The sequence below is a fragment of the Ovis canadensis genome, chromosome 7, assembly GCF_042477335.2.
Source record: "Ovis canadensis isolate MfBH-ARS-UI-01 breed Bighorn chromosome 7, ARS-UI_OviCan_v2, whole genome shotgun sequence".
In the NCBI taxonomy this organism is placed as follows: Eukaryota; Metazoa; Chordata; class Mammalia; order Artiodactyla; family Bovidae; genus Ovis; species Ovis canadensis.
Window position 1 is genome coordinate 86,743,833 of NC_091251.1, and position 17,939 is coordinate 86,761,771.

Consider the following 17,939-nt stretch of genomic DNA (forward strand, 5'->3'; position numbering starts at 1 on the left):
AAAACCACAATGAGGTACCACTTCACACCAGTCAGAATGGCTGCGATCCAAAAATCTGCAAGCAATAAATGCTGGAGAGGGTGTGGAGAAAAGGGAACCCTCCTACACTGTTGGTGGGAATGCAAACTAGTACAGCCACTATGGAGAACAGTGTGGAGATTCCTTAAAAAATTGCAAATAGAACTACCTTATGACCCAGCAATCCCACTTCTGGGCATACACACCGAGGAAACCAGAATGGAAAGAGACACATGTACCCCAATGTTCATCGCAGCACTGTTTATAATAGCCAGGACATGGAAACAACCTAGATGTCCATCAGCAGATGAATGGATAAGAAAGCTGTGGTACATATACACAATGGAGTATTACTCAGCGGTTAAAAAGAATTCATTTGAATCAGTTCTGATGAGATGGATGAAACTGGAGCCGATTATACAGAGTGAAGTAAGCCAGAAAGAAAAACACCAATACAGTATACTAACACATATATATGGAATTTAGGAAGATGGCAATGACGACCCTGTATGCAAGACAGGGAAAGAGACACAGATGTGTATAACGGACTTTTGGACTCAGAGGGAGAGGGAGAGGGTGGGATGATTTGGGAGAATGACATTCTAACATGTATACTATCATGTGAATTGAATCGCCAGTCTATGTCTGACGCAGGATGCAGCATGATTGGGGCTGGTGCATGGGGATGACCCAGAAAGATGTTATGAGGAGGGAGGTGGGAGGGGGGTTCATGTTTGGGAATGCATGTAAGAATTAAAGATTTTAAAATGTAAAAAATAAAAAACTAAAAATAAAAAAAAACAAAAACAAAAAAAAAATTAAAAAAAATAAATAAATAAAAAAGTCGCTTCAGTCGTGTCCAACTCTGTGTGACCTCATAGATGGCAGCCAGGACGGCTCCCCCATCCTGGGATTCTCCTGGCAAGAATACTGCAGTGGATTCCATTTCCTTCTCCAATCTGGAGCAGTGATTCTCAGATTTAAACATGGAGCAGAATCCTTGGAGGGCTCCTGAGAACATGGATGGCAGGACCCCACCCCCAGAGCTTCTGATTCCCTAGGTAGGGGAATGTGCCCATTCTCTGGGCCGAGAATGCGTATTTCTAGCAAGTGCCAAGGTATTGCCAATGGTTCAGGTCTGGGGATCACAGATGGAGCGAGCAGCCGGGTGACTTGCCACTTATGGTAACCTTGTGGCCTCTGTAGCGTATCTCCTTGTTGATGAACCATGGGCTAGATTCTGGATAAAAAAGCACCAGGACAATGATGGCTCCGTCCATATACACGTGTGTAGTATTAGTGTATGATCCAGGAGGTAGGGGGAAGGTACTTTGACCCAAACCATGGTTTTTCCCTGCATGCATAGTGTTTTTCAGCTTCTGTAAAATTCTTAAAGCAAAGAGTCTAAAGGATACATCTTCTGAAATAACCAAATAATCAGGGGGGCTGGGGTGCTTAAGTCAGTCTTAATGCCAACTTCCTCACATAAGGTCACTTAGGCCCTGGTGGTGGTTTAGTCGCTAAGTCGTGTCTGACTCTTGTGACCCCATGGACTGTAGCCTGCCAGGCTCCTCTGACCATGGGATTCTTCAGGGAAGAATACTGGAGTGGGTTGCCATTTCCTTCTCCAAGGGAATCTTCCTGACCCAGGAATCAAACCTGGGTCTCCAGCATTGCAGGCAGATTCTTTACCGACTGAACTATGAGGGAAGCCCCTGGTGTGGGCACTAAAAATCACAGAACAGACGCTTGATCAGAATTGCTGCAGGAGCTTTTAGCATTCTTCATGGGCCCCTGGGTGGCCTCTTACATTTGTGACATCTAAACTCTTATCAAATATGTTATTAATTTCTTTTCATAGAAAGGTCATTTGAACCACTATGTATTTTTCGGTGAATGGTGTGAACCCAAACTGATTTGATGATATATTAATTATATCCAACTATGCTCAGTGACAGATTAAATGAGTTAATTTTTTTAATTGTAGACATTGGCTATGCCTCTTGCCCATGTTTTCTTTGATAATGTCATTGAAAATGGATCTAGTGAAACCTGAATGCAGAAGAGATGGCTAAATTATAGAAGCTGTTTTTCAGAACCACCAATATGTGTGATTCGTGTTTTGGGTCAGTTGGGTTACCTATTAAAAATAACAGTTAAGGCACAGGATGTTGGGTGGTGGACCAAGGGATGCAGAATTGCCTTGCTTCAGCAGCACAGACTAAAACTCTGAAAAGAAGGTTCTCGGCCATCAACAAGACTGATGCCAAAGAAAGCTTCAGCTCAACACATAATCTTACCTATGTGTACCCTTGATTTCAAAATCCCAGTAGCTAAACTCCTTAAAAATCCACCTCCTTTTGTTTCTCAGAGCCTCCATCCCCTTTATTAATCAGAGCCTTCTCTGTGCCTCCTGAAGCAGGGGCCCTGTGTCCTCAGTGAGTCACTGTCTAATTGTTCATCTTGATGGAGCGTCTTTGGAGACATGGGGTTAGTCTTTAAAGTTTTAAAGACTTTTCTAGCAGTCTGTGAGGATAATCTGGTGAAAGCTTTGCATGCCTAAAAGAGATGAGACGGCTGACCGGAAAGACATACCCCAGAGTATCTCCATTGGTATCTATTGGGTGTTGGTATCACTGGTGGTTTTAAATTTTTTTTTTTTATCTCTGTTTAGTAAATGTTCATTATGGAAAAAAGAATACAGGAACTTTTTTTTTTTTCTTAAAAAAATGTCATAAATGTTGTTACCTTTCTTCTCATCTCTCTTTGATGGTAGCATCATTTAATAGACTTGGCATCCTTAGGCCACTGTTATGAAGGAGGGATGCACTCAGACACACTACTTTATGGTCCCTTTGTAATTAGACTAGATAGCTCTCCTGCTATTAGCAAGATCAAGTCCATGAAAAAACTTTTCAATGAAGCATAAATTTCCTACCAATGTGAAAAGCCCACCTGTTTTATATTAGTAGCAATTAAAATGTCATTTAAGCACAGCAGTTATTACCATGGCAACTGTGTGTTAAGATTGTGTTTCCATCCCTTGAAGAATGGGCAAGGAGATGTGTGCCTTTTTAAACTGCTACGTTTTTCATTGCTCTCCTTTTATCTGTATTTTCTCAAGGTTACTCTGGAAGACCAAACAATGTTGCTAGTCGTAAAGCTGACTTGCTCTGGTCTTAGCAGGTTGCCTGATTTAGTGGGACTGGAAGGACTTAAAGGTTTTTAGCACAGAGAGAGCCAGATGTGAGGTCGGCTTCCCCCGTCTCCTTTTTCCTTCCCATCAGCCCCATCGTTCCACCTCTGGAGCTGGCGGCTGCTGCTCTCAGGGCCGGCAGAAATGCCTTTGTGAGGGTCAGGGATCTTCCCCAAGGAGACAGCAGCCATCACAGGGACCGTGAGCCTCAGGAGCCTGGTGTCCAGCAGCAGATAGGTCCAGTGTCTGAGTGGTGGAGGTCACCATGCACAGCCAGGCATGTGGACCCAAGTTAGATGCTGCATTTGAGGGAACACTTTCCAGTCTGTACTCCTAATTTCACTGGTTTAGAATGTGTTCAAGTCGGGATGAAATAATGACTAAATGTTGGGCTCTAGGGATTCATGAAAAATGATTGATATCGAGTCTCCATAAGGCTGAGACTGAGCCTAAAAGGGGCTTGGACACAAACCAATGGTGCTCCACCAAGCAGAGCTACTCAGGTTCACATCAAGAACCGTGAATAGGGATGTAGAGGAATTTTCAAAACTTCACATTATGGTAAACCTTGGGAACTAGCAAAGAAAACTGCAAAATTTCTTCCTCTGCAAATCTTGAACTGCTTTTGTACAACAAGATAGCGTTTTTGTTTTTGTTTTTGCAAAAAAGCAAAGAAATGGACTAAATAAATTCTCTGCGCCTCCTAAGCCAGGATGTACAGGACTGAAAAGGCAAGGCAGAAAATCTCCTGGGGCAATTTCTTCTTTAGGAGAAAGCCATTCCCGTTGGACCTGGGGGCTTCAGATTACACCGTTGCTTTTAAACCTGAAACGGAGACATTTAATTTGATGAGAACAGAAATCCTCCTTTCCAGCTCCCCAAATCTAAATGTTTCTTCCCTGGGTTTATAGCACTTCATAAATAACCCATAGATAACACAGGGACTTTCTTCCCTGGCATTGCAATCCTGTAGCGTCAGAACAAAGACTGTGTGTGTGAGAGACAGGCAGGAGCTGGAGATGTTTGTTTACTAGAAGGGAGAAAACTAAGATTTAAAAATTGCAGTTAGCGGCGTCGCAGGTCACTTGCTCACCTCTGGGCACTGTTCTGTGGTGGCCGGCGAGGCGAGCCCCTGGGAGCCTGCAGGAGGGCGGCCTGGGGAAGATGCAGAACCAGTGAATGGAGAGGCCGCCGTGCGGGGGAGGGGCCGCCTCGTCCCCGGGAGGTGGAGGTGCAGCCGGGAACTTGGAGGTTCCGCTCAACCTAAGGAATGATTTTTTCTCATCAACAGTAAGTGCCGTTTAGATCATCCGCTCTGCATCTGGGAGGGGCGGCTGCTGTCTCTGGGTGTCTCTCTCGCGCTCCCATGTTTGTTACAATAGAAATGACCGATGAGATGGTGGCTGCGGAGTGTGTGTGCTCGGCCATCGGGGGATGGGTTCTTTCCACTGTCAGCATGCCGTGCGGTGTCTGCAGCCAGCCTTTGACAAGCTGGGCAAGAGAAGTGATTATGCTGTAGGGAAAATGGAAGTCCCCCGGCTTCAAGGAGGCGATTAGCTCAAATGTGATGTCCCTGCCCTCAAATCAGGGCTTCAGGATCTTGGAGTAATTGATTATCTTACTACAGGGCTGGTTAGTTGTTTACAAAGATGCAATTATACAGAATTCATAGAATGTTTTTAGCAACTGACAGCTGCCCACGAGTCTGAGTGTCCGTTTTAGTACAAATTCAGATATTCAACCATCTCAGTTTTCCTTTTTAAGTTATGCAGTACATATTGGCATGGGAATTTTTCTAGTTTATGCTAATCCAGGACCTTAATCATTTAACTGTAGACCCTTTTGCATGGAGAAAATAGGACTGCAATGTAAAATCTTCCATATACATGAATTTGATATTTAAAGCTTCTCTCACACGTTAAGATTTAGGCCTGACTCATGAAGTGACATTTATTTACCTGGCTTAATTTTTATTTTTGAGAGAGAACAGGGTTCATAGGTATTAAATTCCCATCCATCGCTAGATGGAAAACTTTATTCACCTTGATTATTTTCTGCATTTCTACCCACAAGCCCCACAGAAGAACTTCTAAAATGTATACTCTTTGGCAAACATCTTATTTTGTTTGGCATTATATAAAAATGTGTTAATTTTATTCAGGTCTTCCAATAGTTCATATAGCTGAAAAACTTCCTCTTTGCACCTAAATATTTTGGCTTTCCAGTCCTCAGAACTGGAATTCAGCTCAGGGAATTGTGTTTATTTTTTCCAGAGAAACATGATTTGTTGGAATATATGTGTGATTAGTATTAGTCAAGCACATCTGGGGTGAACCATGGGCCAGTGCCGAGATGGTGAGCTACTTAAGCTGCCTGGGTGGTTGATGCAGTCCAGAATTGTGCTTACTTCTCTGTGCCAACAGTCTGCTCTCTGAATGGATTTCCTTGTTCCCAATATTAACTCGAGATTTAAAATTTTCCAAGAGCAAAATTAACAAGGCCTAACTAGGAGGTCGGTTGCCTGGGTTGGCAAATGACGTGTACTTCCTGACCTGGGAAAGGTGATGATTAGATAATTATATTACTGCCTGCACAGAATAGAACCATACAAACTAAGCAGTGCATCTGATGGTTCTCAGAGTAAGTCTTAGTATGATAATCTGAGGAACAACATTCATTTATACCACTGGGCATTTGGGGATATTTTGCATTTGGGGATATTTGGTCAGATGTTGGGACATAGAAGCAGGTTAAGTCCTGACTGATTGAATGTTTTGTAGCTTCTTTTCCTTTCCCTCCCACCCTCTCCCTTCCTCTTTTTTTTTTTTTTTTGCCCCAAGCATGCATGTGATGGGTATGCTTGGGTTTCTTCACATGTCTAATATAGAACCAAGGTCTAGGAGCATGTGTGACTCATAGAATACCAGCAGATTGTCTGTGGCTGGATGGCTCGAAGGTGCTCTGATCTTTACCTCTTTCCTTTAAAATGTATTATGACCATCTCTTTTATGAAAAACACAAGCTTGAAGGGATGTGTGAATGTCACTTGCTCATTCAGAAGATATTTATTGAGCACCTCCTATATTGTATTATAATGTCAAATTAGATCATGACCCCTGGGAATAAGTTATCTTGGAATCCTCAGGATCTTCACAGGACCCCAGACAAAGTCAGTGGTTAAAGTTTATTGAAAGGAAATCATGAAGGGGCAAAGTGAGCACTCAAAATGCAGCATTTAGTAGGTAGGTTCCTACCCTGCATTGTGTCCCGAAGCCTGGTCATATTCCCTGACAGCGATGAAAACCATCCTGTACCCCTGCATATGTGCACGTTATCATGTGTAGGTTTATATGAGCCATCATGAGAAAAGTGCTAAAGAACAGCAATTCTGGCCAGATTGCCCAGGTTAACATCCTTCCTCTGCCACTGAATGACTGTGTCACCATGGCAAATTATTTAACCTCATTGCCTCAGTTACCTTATCTGTCAAATGGGCATGATTCTATACTGATTTCACAGCACTGTTATAAGGATTAAATGAGTTAACTACTATATATAAAGGACAACAAGCCTGACACATTTAGATGTCAGCATTTCTGTAGATGTTCCATTTTAGTGATATAGTTTGTGAACTATAAAGCATACCCAGTGTAGGAATTTTAAAAGAATGGGATAACAGAGAAAGTCTAGTATTTTATTCCCACACCTAACTTGTTTGGACACCAATGGGCCTGAGCCGCATATTTTGGGCGCCACTGGCCTGGAGTACCATAGTCCTGAGGGTGCCAAGCTAATCATGCATCCACCTTCCCATATTCCCCCCTCTACTTGTTGCACACCTCACCCTTAACGGGATTCAGGATCACTGCATCTTGCTCTTTTTGCTCCTAGGTTGTTTCGTTACTTGTTAGCTTTCTTCATTTAAAAAGTTGCATTCTAGCCCTTTTCTTTCAAAATAAAGAAACTGAGATCCTTATGATGGAGTAGGGTCAGGTGCTGGGTGAAGCAGTCGGGGCTGCCGTTCTGGGAGAGGAGAAGGGGAAGGATGGGCAAGCAGGGCGCTGTGCAGAGGCGCTGGCCTGAGCACCTCTCCCCACCTACAGGGAGCTCTCAGGGCCGCGCTTCTCTAGCTGGAGCTTCCCAGGAGGGTAGCCCCTTGCAAACTGCATGGAAGACTTTGTCCCATGGGGCCTGGGGTTCCCAACTGCTCTGGCATTGTCTGGAGTGTTCTTTCTGTTCCCCGGGCAGTCAGGGTGACAAGACATTGGGGTGAGGAGGGTCTAACTCTAAAGCCAGGGGAATAAAGGAAGGATCCAGGTTACAGCTGCATCCAGGCCTGGCCCCAGATTCCGTTGCTTCCTTTTTAATAAATCATCTTATGGCTTTAAAGGAAACTTGTTGTGGTATTTGCAGTAAGAATGTAATTTGGAAAATCTACCTTCTTCAGATCATCACAACCACAATTTCTGGGCATTTATCTCTGTCAGGCACTGTGCCAATTGCCTTTCATGTATTTATATCTCATTCTGTCCTCTCAGCCACCCAGTGGAGGAAGGTACCACTGTTCACACAGTTTTACACATGAGATTAAATGGAGCCAGGACTCATACCCAGACCCTTAACACAAAGTGTGTGCTCTTCATCACCAGGCTCCTTGGACTCCTTCCAAGCTTGCCTTCCTCATGGCACTACGGGGATAAAATATTTATAAAAGGACCGTGTGAGGGCCAATGCCATATAAATGAGGCCTTATTGTAGCAGTGTGTGATCCCAGTCATCAGTCATAAGAGCTTAGTGAGTGAACAGAGTGAGTGCTTGCTTTATGCCAAAGGCTTTACGTGCATCCCCTTGTTTGTCTCAGAAACCCCTACAAAGCTGAAAATTTGCTGGTTAACAAGGAACCTGGGAATCAGGAAGGTTAGGTCCCTTGCTGGGTACACAGCTTATAGATGGTGCAGTGGGGCTCAGACTAGGGTCTGCTCACTCCAAGGCTCTGGCCTGCACGTTGCCCAGATGCCACCACCTTCCTGAAGCTGAGGGGACCTGAGAGTCCTGCTGGAGGTGAGGGGCTGAGGTAGAAGGATTTTTTCCTAAATTGTAAAACTAACTGGAAATAGAACTGAAGCTAGAAATCATTCCCCAAGGTTGATTGGGCTTCCCTGGTGGCCCAAATGGTAAAGAATCTACCTGCAATGTGGGAGACCAGGATTCAATCCCTGAATCAGGAAGACGCCCTGGAGAGGGGAATGGCTACCCACTCCAATATTCTTGCCTGGAGACTCCCATGGACAGAGGAGCCTGGCAGGCTACAGTCCACAGAGTCACAAACAGTCAGACATGACTGAGCAGCTAACACACACACACAAGGTTGATTTTGTCAGTTGTGTGCAAAAAAGAACATAATAATAAAAACCAACTCTCTGGTAATACGTAACTCTATGGTTTTACTAGGTAGTCACGTGGACTAGAGGTGCTCATACATATTTATTCATTCAGGAAATGTTTGTAAACACCTCCTGGCCACTAGGTGGTCTGAGGGTGTGCGGTGCACGCAGAGTGCCACCTGGCTGCTGTGGACTCTGCCTGGATGGGCACAGCAAACAAGGGATGTGAACACACTTAATGCCGGAGCCCCAGGGCTGTGGGAGCACATGGGCGAGAAGCCCCCAGCTCATCTCAGAACAGCGGTAGAAGCTGCGGGAGAAGGAAAGGGGAGCTGGTTTGTGGAGGGCAGGGCTGGAGGCAGACAGACCACCTGAGGAATTGAAAGGCAAGGTTTTAAACTGATATGTCAGGGTAGGCGAGGACTGTGGAAGGGTTTGAATGAGGACTGGACGCTGTATACTTCAGCTACAGAACCAGAAGCTGGTAGGAGGGTGAGGGGGCAGCAGGAAGCTGTTCACAGGCAGTCAAGGAAGAGATGCTGGTGGCTGGGGCGGGCGGGGCACTTCCTGTGAGTTACAGTCAGTGCCCCAGTTTCTCTTTCCAGCACCGTGGGATGCAGTTCTGATAGCACCTCATAACGTGAGTATCAGTAAGTGGGAACTTTCCATTGTTGCCATTACCTCAAGTCTCTGGGATTAAAAACCCACAGATTACCAGAGCAAGGCCTCACTTGCTCTGCTTGAGGATTTTCACATTGTCTGTGGGGATCTATCTGGAGATCATTTTCCCTCAGCCTCTGCATTATTCCCCCTTGACAGCGCTTTGACGTGCCCGTGAGCTCTCTGTGTATGCTGATGCCAAGCGTGTTAGTTCACGTCTACTCCATGCCGAGCCAGGTGGATTGATTGGGTTAAATGGAGCTGGAACTGGGCTTGCTGACGGCGTGTCCACCCCTCCCTTCTTGGCTCAGACAGCTGCCCCACGATGGGCTGGTTCCTTGTGTGCAGCACCGCCAGCGCCTCAGGCTGGATGTGGTGGGACTTGGCACATGCTGTGTGCTGACTCAAGGAGAGGGTCTCATGAGAGGCATCTAGGGCCAAAGACCCCCAGTAAGCCAGGTGTGTAACATCTTCACCCGTGATGGAAGGTCCCTGACTGCTGTGACCTCAGTGAGACCCAAGACAGGAATTGGACAGAAGTCACGTGTGGTGATGTTAAGATGGAAAGAAAGAAATGGCATCTCCTGACTCCTCTGGAGCCCCGGAAAGATGTACTAGGTCTCAGGGGATCCCATCTTGGAAATGATAGGATTTTACATGTGCCTGGGTAAATTAACTCTTAGTCTGTTTAAAAATCAACCGCAACAGCAGTTTTGTAAATTGTCCCATGTTCTGTGAAAACTCTTATCTGGTGACATGAGCATTGTCCCTGCTATAAAATCAGTAACCAATGATGATTCCTTTTTACTCTCCAACACGCTTATGGGTGCATTTTTCTCACCGCTAAACATTGTGCTTTTGTTTTCCATCTTTTTTTTTTTTCCCTGCAAATATATTTAGGGTGAAGAAGTTGAAGGAGACCTTCGCTTTTATTCAGCAGTTAGACAAAAACATGAGCAACCTTCGCACTTGGTTGGCTCGGATTGAGTCTGAGCTTTCTAAGCCCGTGGTTTATGATGTCTGTGACGATCAAGAGATCCAGAAGAGGCTTGCTGAGCAGCAGGTGGGGAAGTGCGGAATGGGTTTTTTTCTGGGCCCATTCACTCAGACCTGTCTCACGCTGGCTGTGTGTTCTAGCGGGTTCACATCCATGGTATTGGTTTGTTTCTTCCAGAGAAAGCTGACCACCTGTCTGTGTCCTTGGAGGTGTGAGGCGTCTGTCTCTTACACCTACACCCTACCATACATGTGTCTCCTTGTGAAATATTTTGAATAACGTTTAAGATGTAGACCTTAATTGTAGTGATAAATAAGAGTTTTTTAAATTTTTTATTTTCCTTAACTTTGATCTTTGTTTTTTGGTAACATAGTTTTGGCAATGAATTGAAAAAATAATAATTTTGCAACCAAAGAAGGTCTTCATGGGGGACAATACTTGATGGGTCTGATAGAGCTTCAAAAAAGTGAGGGGCTCGAGGGGTGGGGAATACGGAGGCAGCCTGTCCTGTGGATGTTCTATACATTTCTGCCATCAGTTCTGTCCCCTCATAGCCAACCCTGGAAATCCCATAGTTTGAACACCATTGAGTCCTGCCCCCTTACCTGCTGGGTACTCTTTGGTCTCACTGACTTGTCAAATCCACTCTCCTGCCCTCCAAGGGTTCATGTTCAGAAACTCATTCTCATATGCAGTGCCCAGGCTTCTCTCTATTTTTAAAATAAGTTTATGTTATTTTAGTAGCTTTCCTTCTTGTTTTTCTTAGCCCTGTGAACACATTCGGTTTTAACCATATAAAGTAATATGGTCGCCACCAAGTTCACAGACTTGTATGTTTTCTTCCTGTTTCCTCCAAAGCCTTGGTGTTTGTTTGTAACTCACCACGCAGGGGCGATTCACCCACATATCACAGCTGCTTGGGGGCTGAACCTTTTTCATCAGCTTATCATCAAGGCCAGAAGGCCACTCCTTGATGATAAATTCTCTTGAGTGCAGGTCAACATTTCATGCTCCCCTGAAATAGAGCTAAGTATTTGATAATACTCTCAACTTAGATCTTTATTTAATCCTATTACATTTTACTGTTTGAATAATGCCTATTCTCTGATTTTTAAACTAGTATGATTTAGCAGGGCTCCAAAGTAAAAATACTGGTTTTTCCACTTAGTCTCAGAAATTTAAGTATATCTTTTCCATTTAGGTCACCTATATTCCATCTTTCTTTTGTGGAGAAATGAATATTGATAAAACCACCATGTTAATGGACACTGCAGAGATTTTCATGCCTTTTCAGTATAGTCACAGCTACTAAATATTATCAGCTTTAATTACAAGATTGACCCATTAGGTTGGATTTCTTTGAATAGTCTCTTCATAGACAGGCCGTACTTATAACCGTTTGCCCTGACTGGTGAGCTTTTTCAGCTAAATAGAACCAAAGCTGACAACATTTTCCCCTTGAAGAATGACTGGCTAAATTTGGCAGGTGCTGATTATATAAATGTGTTAACATTTTGTAAATCTGACGTGTGACAAACATCATTAAATTGCAGGGAATTTATTCCCGAAAGTGTATAATTTGGAGCAGCTGCCATTCTCTTGGCCGTGTTTGTTCCGGTATTCTGAAATGGTATATAATTTTAATCTGGCTGATTTGAAGTTTTCCTCTTCATAGAACTTAGAATCACCATCATGGAATTCTTATCCTTTGGTTATAAAACAAATTATGGAGTTAGTGCTCAGGACCACATTGCTCTAAAGAAATCAGATATTATATTAATTTCCTATTACACTGTCACAAATTACTACCAATTTAGAAGGTTCATGCACATATATCATCTTATAGTTCTGGAGGTCAGAAATCTGGCACAGGGCTGAGGTCAAGGTCTTGCCAGGGCTACATTCCTTTCTGGAGGTTCGACTGTTAGTATTGTTCACTGACTCAATGGTGTCCAACTCTTTGTGACCCCATGGACTGCAGCCAGGCTCCTCTGTCTGTGGAACTCTCTGGGGATCGAACCCAGGTTTCCTGCATTGCAGGCAGGTTCTTTGCTATCTGAGCCACCAGGGGAAGTTCTAGGGGAGGACCCGTTTGTTTGCCTTGAGTTCCTAGACGTTGCCCTCATTTCTTGGTCCGTGCCTCCCTCCTCCATCTTCAAAGCCAGCAACTTTGCCCCTCTCTCTGCCTTTCTCCCTCCAATTGTCTCTACTACTTTTAAGGACCCTTGAGATTCCATTAGACCCACCCAGAGAATCCAGGATAATCTCCCTGTTTTAAGGTTGATTGGCACGCTTAATTCTCCTTTGCCGTGTAACCTAGCATAGCTACAGTTCTGGGGATAAGGACCTGGTTCTTAAAATGCTGATATTCTGCCTACCACAGATGTCCTGAGGAAACCTTTCATATTCTTATTTAAAATTTAAAAAAAGTATAACTTAACCTAGACCTTAAATGCTCCACCCAAAACCAAAAAATGTGTCCCCCACAAAAAAGTATGGACCATTAGGAAAAAACTTTACCTGTGTCGCTGCTACTAATTTAAACACAATAAATTGCTTGATTACTTCCAGAAATAAGACCCAAGCTTGAGATCACCTAGTCCCACCTTCTGCAGAAGCCCTCAGGTCCCCAAAGTGATTGAGCCGTGAGGTCCCTCACCGTAATATCCTTGGGAGCCTGGTGCAGAATGGGTCAGACCTTACAGAAGTCTTTTTGCTTCTCTTCTTTATGAGAAACTCTTTAGGTAGTAAGGGTTGTATTGTTATTCCTGTAGAATATGTATCATCTTCAAAATGCAAAGGAAGCAATGGCCACCTCTGTGACGTTTTTAAACCATGAACCACTTTCACCGAGTCTTCAGCATTTCTCTCCAATTTTCTTTGGCTTCTTGGTTCTCTGTGGAGGTGCCTGATGGTGGCCTGGGAGTTAATTATCCTGCACCCTATAATTACCAATAGTCCCCTCCCCAGTGGGTCATGTCAGCTTTCTGCAAAACCCCCAAACCACTTCCCAAGACCACCCTGCTGGACTTGCTTGACACCCCCAGCGCCTCCCAGGAGATAGTCTGGAGCCACTACCTGGGGTCCCGTAACACACCCCGTGATTTTTGCCCTCTCACCCTGGTTTTCCCGTTTTCTGCTCTTTATTTCATCTTTTCCTGGTTCCTTGTGTGTTCTCATTCTTCCCGGCTGCATTCTCGGCCCTAGCTTCCTGCCTTCCCCGTCTCCCTTAGCCCTCTTTCAGCTCTAGTGCTCTGTGCCACCTGCTCAGGAACAGAAACACAAAGCAAACAGGCGCCCGTGTTTCCAGAATTGTTGGCAACAGTCTTTCGCGTGGTTTTAGGATGTTTCTTAAGTTAGATTCATCTCTGCATTTGAACACTTTTGAAACCAGGGGCCTCACCACAGGTGCTAGGGGTGGGATTATCTCAGTTTGCAAAATGTCGCTTGTCTAGGACTTCACCAGTTTGTGTTTTAAAATAGAGTCCACTATTTATTTTCTACTTTGCAAGATGACTAGTTCACACTACAGTTGGCCATTTTGTGGTGTTTTAGAAGTTTGGGAAATTTTGAAAAACTTGGGGCTCCTTTTTTGCCAAGATGTTCATGGTCTTTTATAAAGCAATGGAGAGCCCGTTTCTTGCCATCATCCACCCTTTATATTAATCAGTTTTCTTTAGCTGTTTCATTCAGTATAAGCTGAGTAGAAAATGTAGAAAGTGAAGTCGCTCAGTCATGTCCGACTCTTTGCGACCCCGTGGACTGTAGCCTACCAGGCTCCTCTGTCCATGAGATTCTCCAGGCAAGAATACTGGAGTGGGTTGCCATTTCCTTCTCCAGGGGATCTTCCCCACCCAGGGATCGAACCCGGGTCTCCTGCATTGGAGTCAGATGCTTTAACCTCTGAGCCACCAGGGAAGCTAGAGTAACTCCAGAGAGGCTATTAAAATACATGGCATTTATGTTCATCCATAGACTAGACTTTCTCAATGCTTTTCAGTCAAATCCTACCAAGCAAGGTCGGGGGCAGGTACCATTTTTGAAAGGTAATTGTCAGTATTATTTATTTAACACCAGCATTAAGATTCCTTATTTGGCAAAACAGTTAAAAGGGACTTATCAATAGCTGTAAATTTTAAGGAAGCCTGCGGCAATTCTGTGAACTGGTGAGAATTCCTAAATCTGAAATTCTATTAAACCTAATAAGGCTAGTCTTCCACTGACCCCAAAATGACTGCCCCCATTACAGCATCTCAGACATTTATCCTAGACTACAGAGCTTAAAGAAAATCACCTGCATGTCTCTTTTCATAGGACATATGGTGACGAACTAAAAAAAAAACACATTTTCTTCTGAATGTAACTTTGAAGTACCCATTGTTCATAAGTTAGGATCTGTGTTGAGAACTGCTTGATTTAAAACTTGATTTGAGTGTTGGCATTTTGTTCTTTTGTTTCCACCTGGACACAGCATGAGACAAATGTGCATTTATCAGAAGAAGAGTAGGAAAACATTAGTCCTATCTAGTAATCCAGTCATAATCTCCAAAATTTTTAAATATTGAGATGACCTGGAATAAACTTCAGGCTGCCTTTCTGTAGACAATGGTAGACACTGTTTATAAAATAATCCCTCTTAAAATGAACTTTGTTGAATCCAGGGAACTTTTTGTTGAATCCAGCAGTTCATTTAACTTTGTCTGTTTCGCAGTGTAGTTTGGGTAGTCAGATGAGTGGCATGGCCACATGACAGTTATCACAGAGTTTGGATATCAGGAAAGGACTAACTCATCTAGAATAACAAGACAAACAGGCTGCTCACCTCGCCCTCACCCAGCCCTGCCCTTGTGTGCAGAAGCTATACTCCCTGGGTGATAACTGAAAATGCTATGTTTATTCTTAAACAAGTTTTCCAGCGACCATGAGCTTTCTCTTGGTGAGAGCCTTCATTTTCCTGAATCAGCAGTGCTCTCCCCATCATGGGACAAGACCCCAGAGACCCCGCCCCTTCCCCCATGAGTTGGAGGGCAAAATCTCTGCCCCAGATTCTTCCCTTGAGCCCATGGAGCCCTAGGATGTGCTCGTGGGGAGGCTGTGGGCACCGTGCCACTGTGTGCACAATTTGGGGGGTCGACTGTATGAAGATAGCTCAGAACTCTTGGTAGATTTAAGAATCGTGTGACCCATAAAAGGTTAAGAGTTTGTGTTGCTCAAGTCTTAGGTCCTGTTCAAGATAGTTTTCCAAGGAAGACCTTCCGAAAGCCAAATCTAAACTGGAGGCCCTTGAGATTCGATGGTGTGGAGTAGATCAAATGCCACCCCAAAGTCTGGGGTGGTGGGCTGTCAAGGAAGGGGACCCCCATTCCTTTGCCTCCTTCGCCTGGTCAGTTCAATGCCTTCATCCCCCAGTTGCCCACAGTTAGGCCTCCTGTCAGGTGCTGTAGCACAGGGGTTGCACAAAGGTGACTTGGCCTATATTGCGGAGTCCCAGGTAGAAATGCACGCAGGACTGTGTCCCCTAAGCTGGAAGGAGGGGTGTCCTTTGATGGCCAGCCCTCACAGTGCCTCTTCCTCTCCTGTTGTTGCAGGACCTGCAGCGAGACATTGAGCAGCACAGCGCAGGGGTGGAGTCTGTGTTTAACATCTGTGACGTCCTCCTGCACGACTCGGATGCCTGTGCCAACGAGACCGAGTGCGACTCCATCCAGCAGACCACCAGGAGCCTGGACAGGCGCTGGAGGAACATCTGCGCCATGTCCATGGAGCGGCGGATGAAGTAAGGGCCGAGCTGCCCCCGGGTGACTTAAGTGTGGTCCACCGACTCCGTGTTCCCGTCTGACCTATGTAACAGTGACCGTTAGCTTCAGTGAGGGACGTGCTGAGTGCTGGCGGGGAAGGCTCAGTAGTGTGGCCAGTCCTTACTAAAGAAATCTTCCAAGGAAAGCATGATCAGGGTCATGTCTCTCCCTGGCTCTGCTGTGTCGTGGGTGTAACCGCGGGTTACACTGTACTGAGTGTCCCAGCTCTGTGTGGTGGAAGACGCCTGTCTCCTGTTGGGTGACCACTGTGAAGCTGGAGTTTGGAGAGGCCCGGTGTTCCCAGAAGAAGGGTGTCCTGACCACGAAGCAATGTCTCTGGTTATTACCTGGAAGGGGTAGCAGGATCACCCCCGCCCCCCACCCCCAGACATTTAGTGCCGATGCATGGGGCCGGGGCTGGAAGTGGGACCGGTCAAGGGACAAGAAGCTGTACGAAAGCTCTGATTGGAATGGGCAGCTTGTATTGAGTTCTTTCCTTCTGTTAGAATTGAGGAGACGTGGCGGCTATGGCAGAAGTTTCTAGACGATTACTCCCGCTTTGAGGACTGGCTCAAGGCCGCCGAGAGGACAGCAGCCTGTCCAAATTCCTCCGAGGTGTTGTACACAGTTGCCAAAGAGGAGCTGAAGAGGTTTGAGGTAAAGACCCAACCCCTCCCCTGCCCCCACCGCCCCTTCCAGCCAGTGGTCCTGAGAAGCGGGGACTCGCAGGGCTCGGGGATGGCTACTGGGTCTTCCCATGAGTGGGAGGCTTTCCTACCTCTAGGCAGGGCTGCCCAGTCCCCAGTCTGCATCGGCTGCTCCAGCGGCTTTGCAGGGCATTACTATTTTATGCCAACCACCCAGCCATGACCTCTAAAGGCTGTTCTCTGGTAGCATCAAAAAAATGAGTGAAGCTAGTGAATTGTGCCTTTCATTTGGGGACAGACACTTGAGGCAGGTGGCCTGGGGCCTAGAAGTGGTGTCCTGGCACCCTGGAGTTGTGGCACTGACGCCCGCCCCCCCACCATGCTGCAGGCCTTCCAGCGGCAGATCCATGAGAGGCTGACGCAGCTGGAGCTCATCAACAAGCAGTACCGGCGGCTGGCCCGCGAGAACCGCACCGACACGGCCAGCAAACTGAAGCAGATGGTGCATGAGGGCAACCAGCGCTGGGACAACCTCCAGAAGCGGGTCACGGCCATCCTGCGGAGACTCAGAGTAACCCCCTCTACGTCACCGGGTCATTTGTAGATGCTGGGGGGTTGTGGGAAGCTGATACTTGAAATCAGTCAGGCTTGTAACAAAAGCAGCGGGTAGAAGGTGTCTCTTGAGGCCTAAGCTGTCTTAACATTCTTCCCGCAGAGCCTTCCCCTTTGTCTAAGCCCAAAGCTGCCATGAAAGCTGCCCTCCCCGCCCAATTTTTTTTTTTTTAAGAAGTTATTTGCTTCAGAATAGGCTTGAAACTGTTTATGGGGTTTGTGTTACCAAATACATTGCTTTTTTCAGCTTCTGTCACCCCCAAGGGTGACACCCACACTGCCCAGGGTCTGGGGCAGCCTTGTCACTGGGTCTGGTGAAGGTACCTCTTAATCTCAGAAGAGGCCCACTTTGCCCATCTGCCCATGTATCCTGTTGGCTCTTGCACTGTGAGGGGGTTGGGGACAGTGACTGATCTCCCAATTTTAGAGCAACTGATGAACCTCAAATGTTGGGTTTGGCTCTGGGGTAGAAACAGTCACCTTAGAGTTCTGTGACTCCTAAGACATCATATGTCAGCCCTTTGTGAGTCCAGGTGTAAACTGATAGGACCGGTGTGGGTGGTGGCTGCAGGAAGTAATTTTAATCCTTGATTCTATTCTCAAGGCAGAGTGCTCTTAAAGCCATTC

The 17,939-nt window shown here is 45.6% G+C and overlaps 1 protein-coding gene across 8 annotated transcripts in view; it reads left to right on the forward strand.

The window, feature by feature from the left end:
• SYNE2 (spectrin repeat containing nuclear envelope protein 2) overlaps positions 1–17,939 on the forward strand; it is a 325,432-nt gene that overhangs the window by 292,110 nt on the left and 15,383 nt on the right. For all 8 annotated transcript variants that reach the window (XM_070292474.1, XM_070292472.1, XM_070292475.1 and 5 more), the window contains 4 exons: positions 10,159–10,321; positions 15,844–16,031; positions 16,560–16,710; positions 17,089–17,271. In XM_070292474.1, coding sequence (XP_070148575.1) covers positions 10,159–10,321; positions 15,844–16,031; positions 16,560–16,710; positions 17,089–17,271 — 685 coding nt within the window. The remainder of the gene's footprint in view (positions 1–10,158; positions 10,322–15,843; positions 16,032–16,559; positions 16,711–17,088; positions 17,272–17,939) is intronic.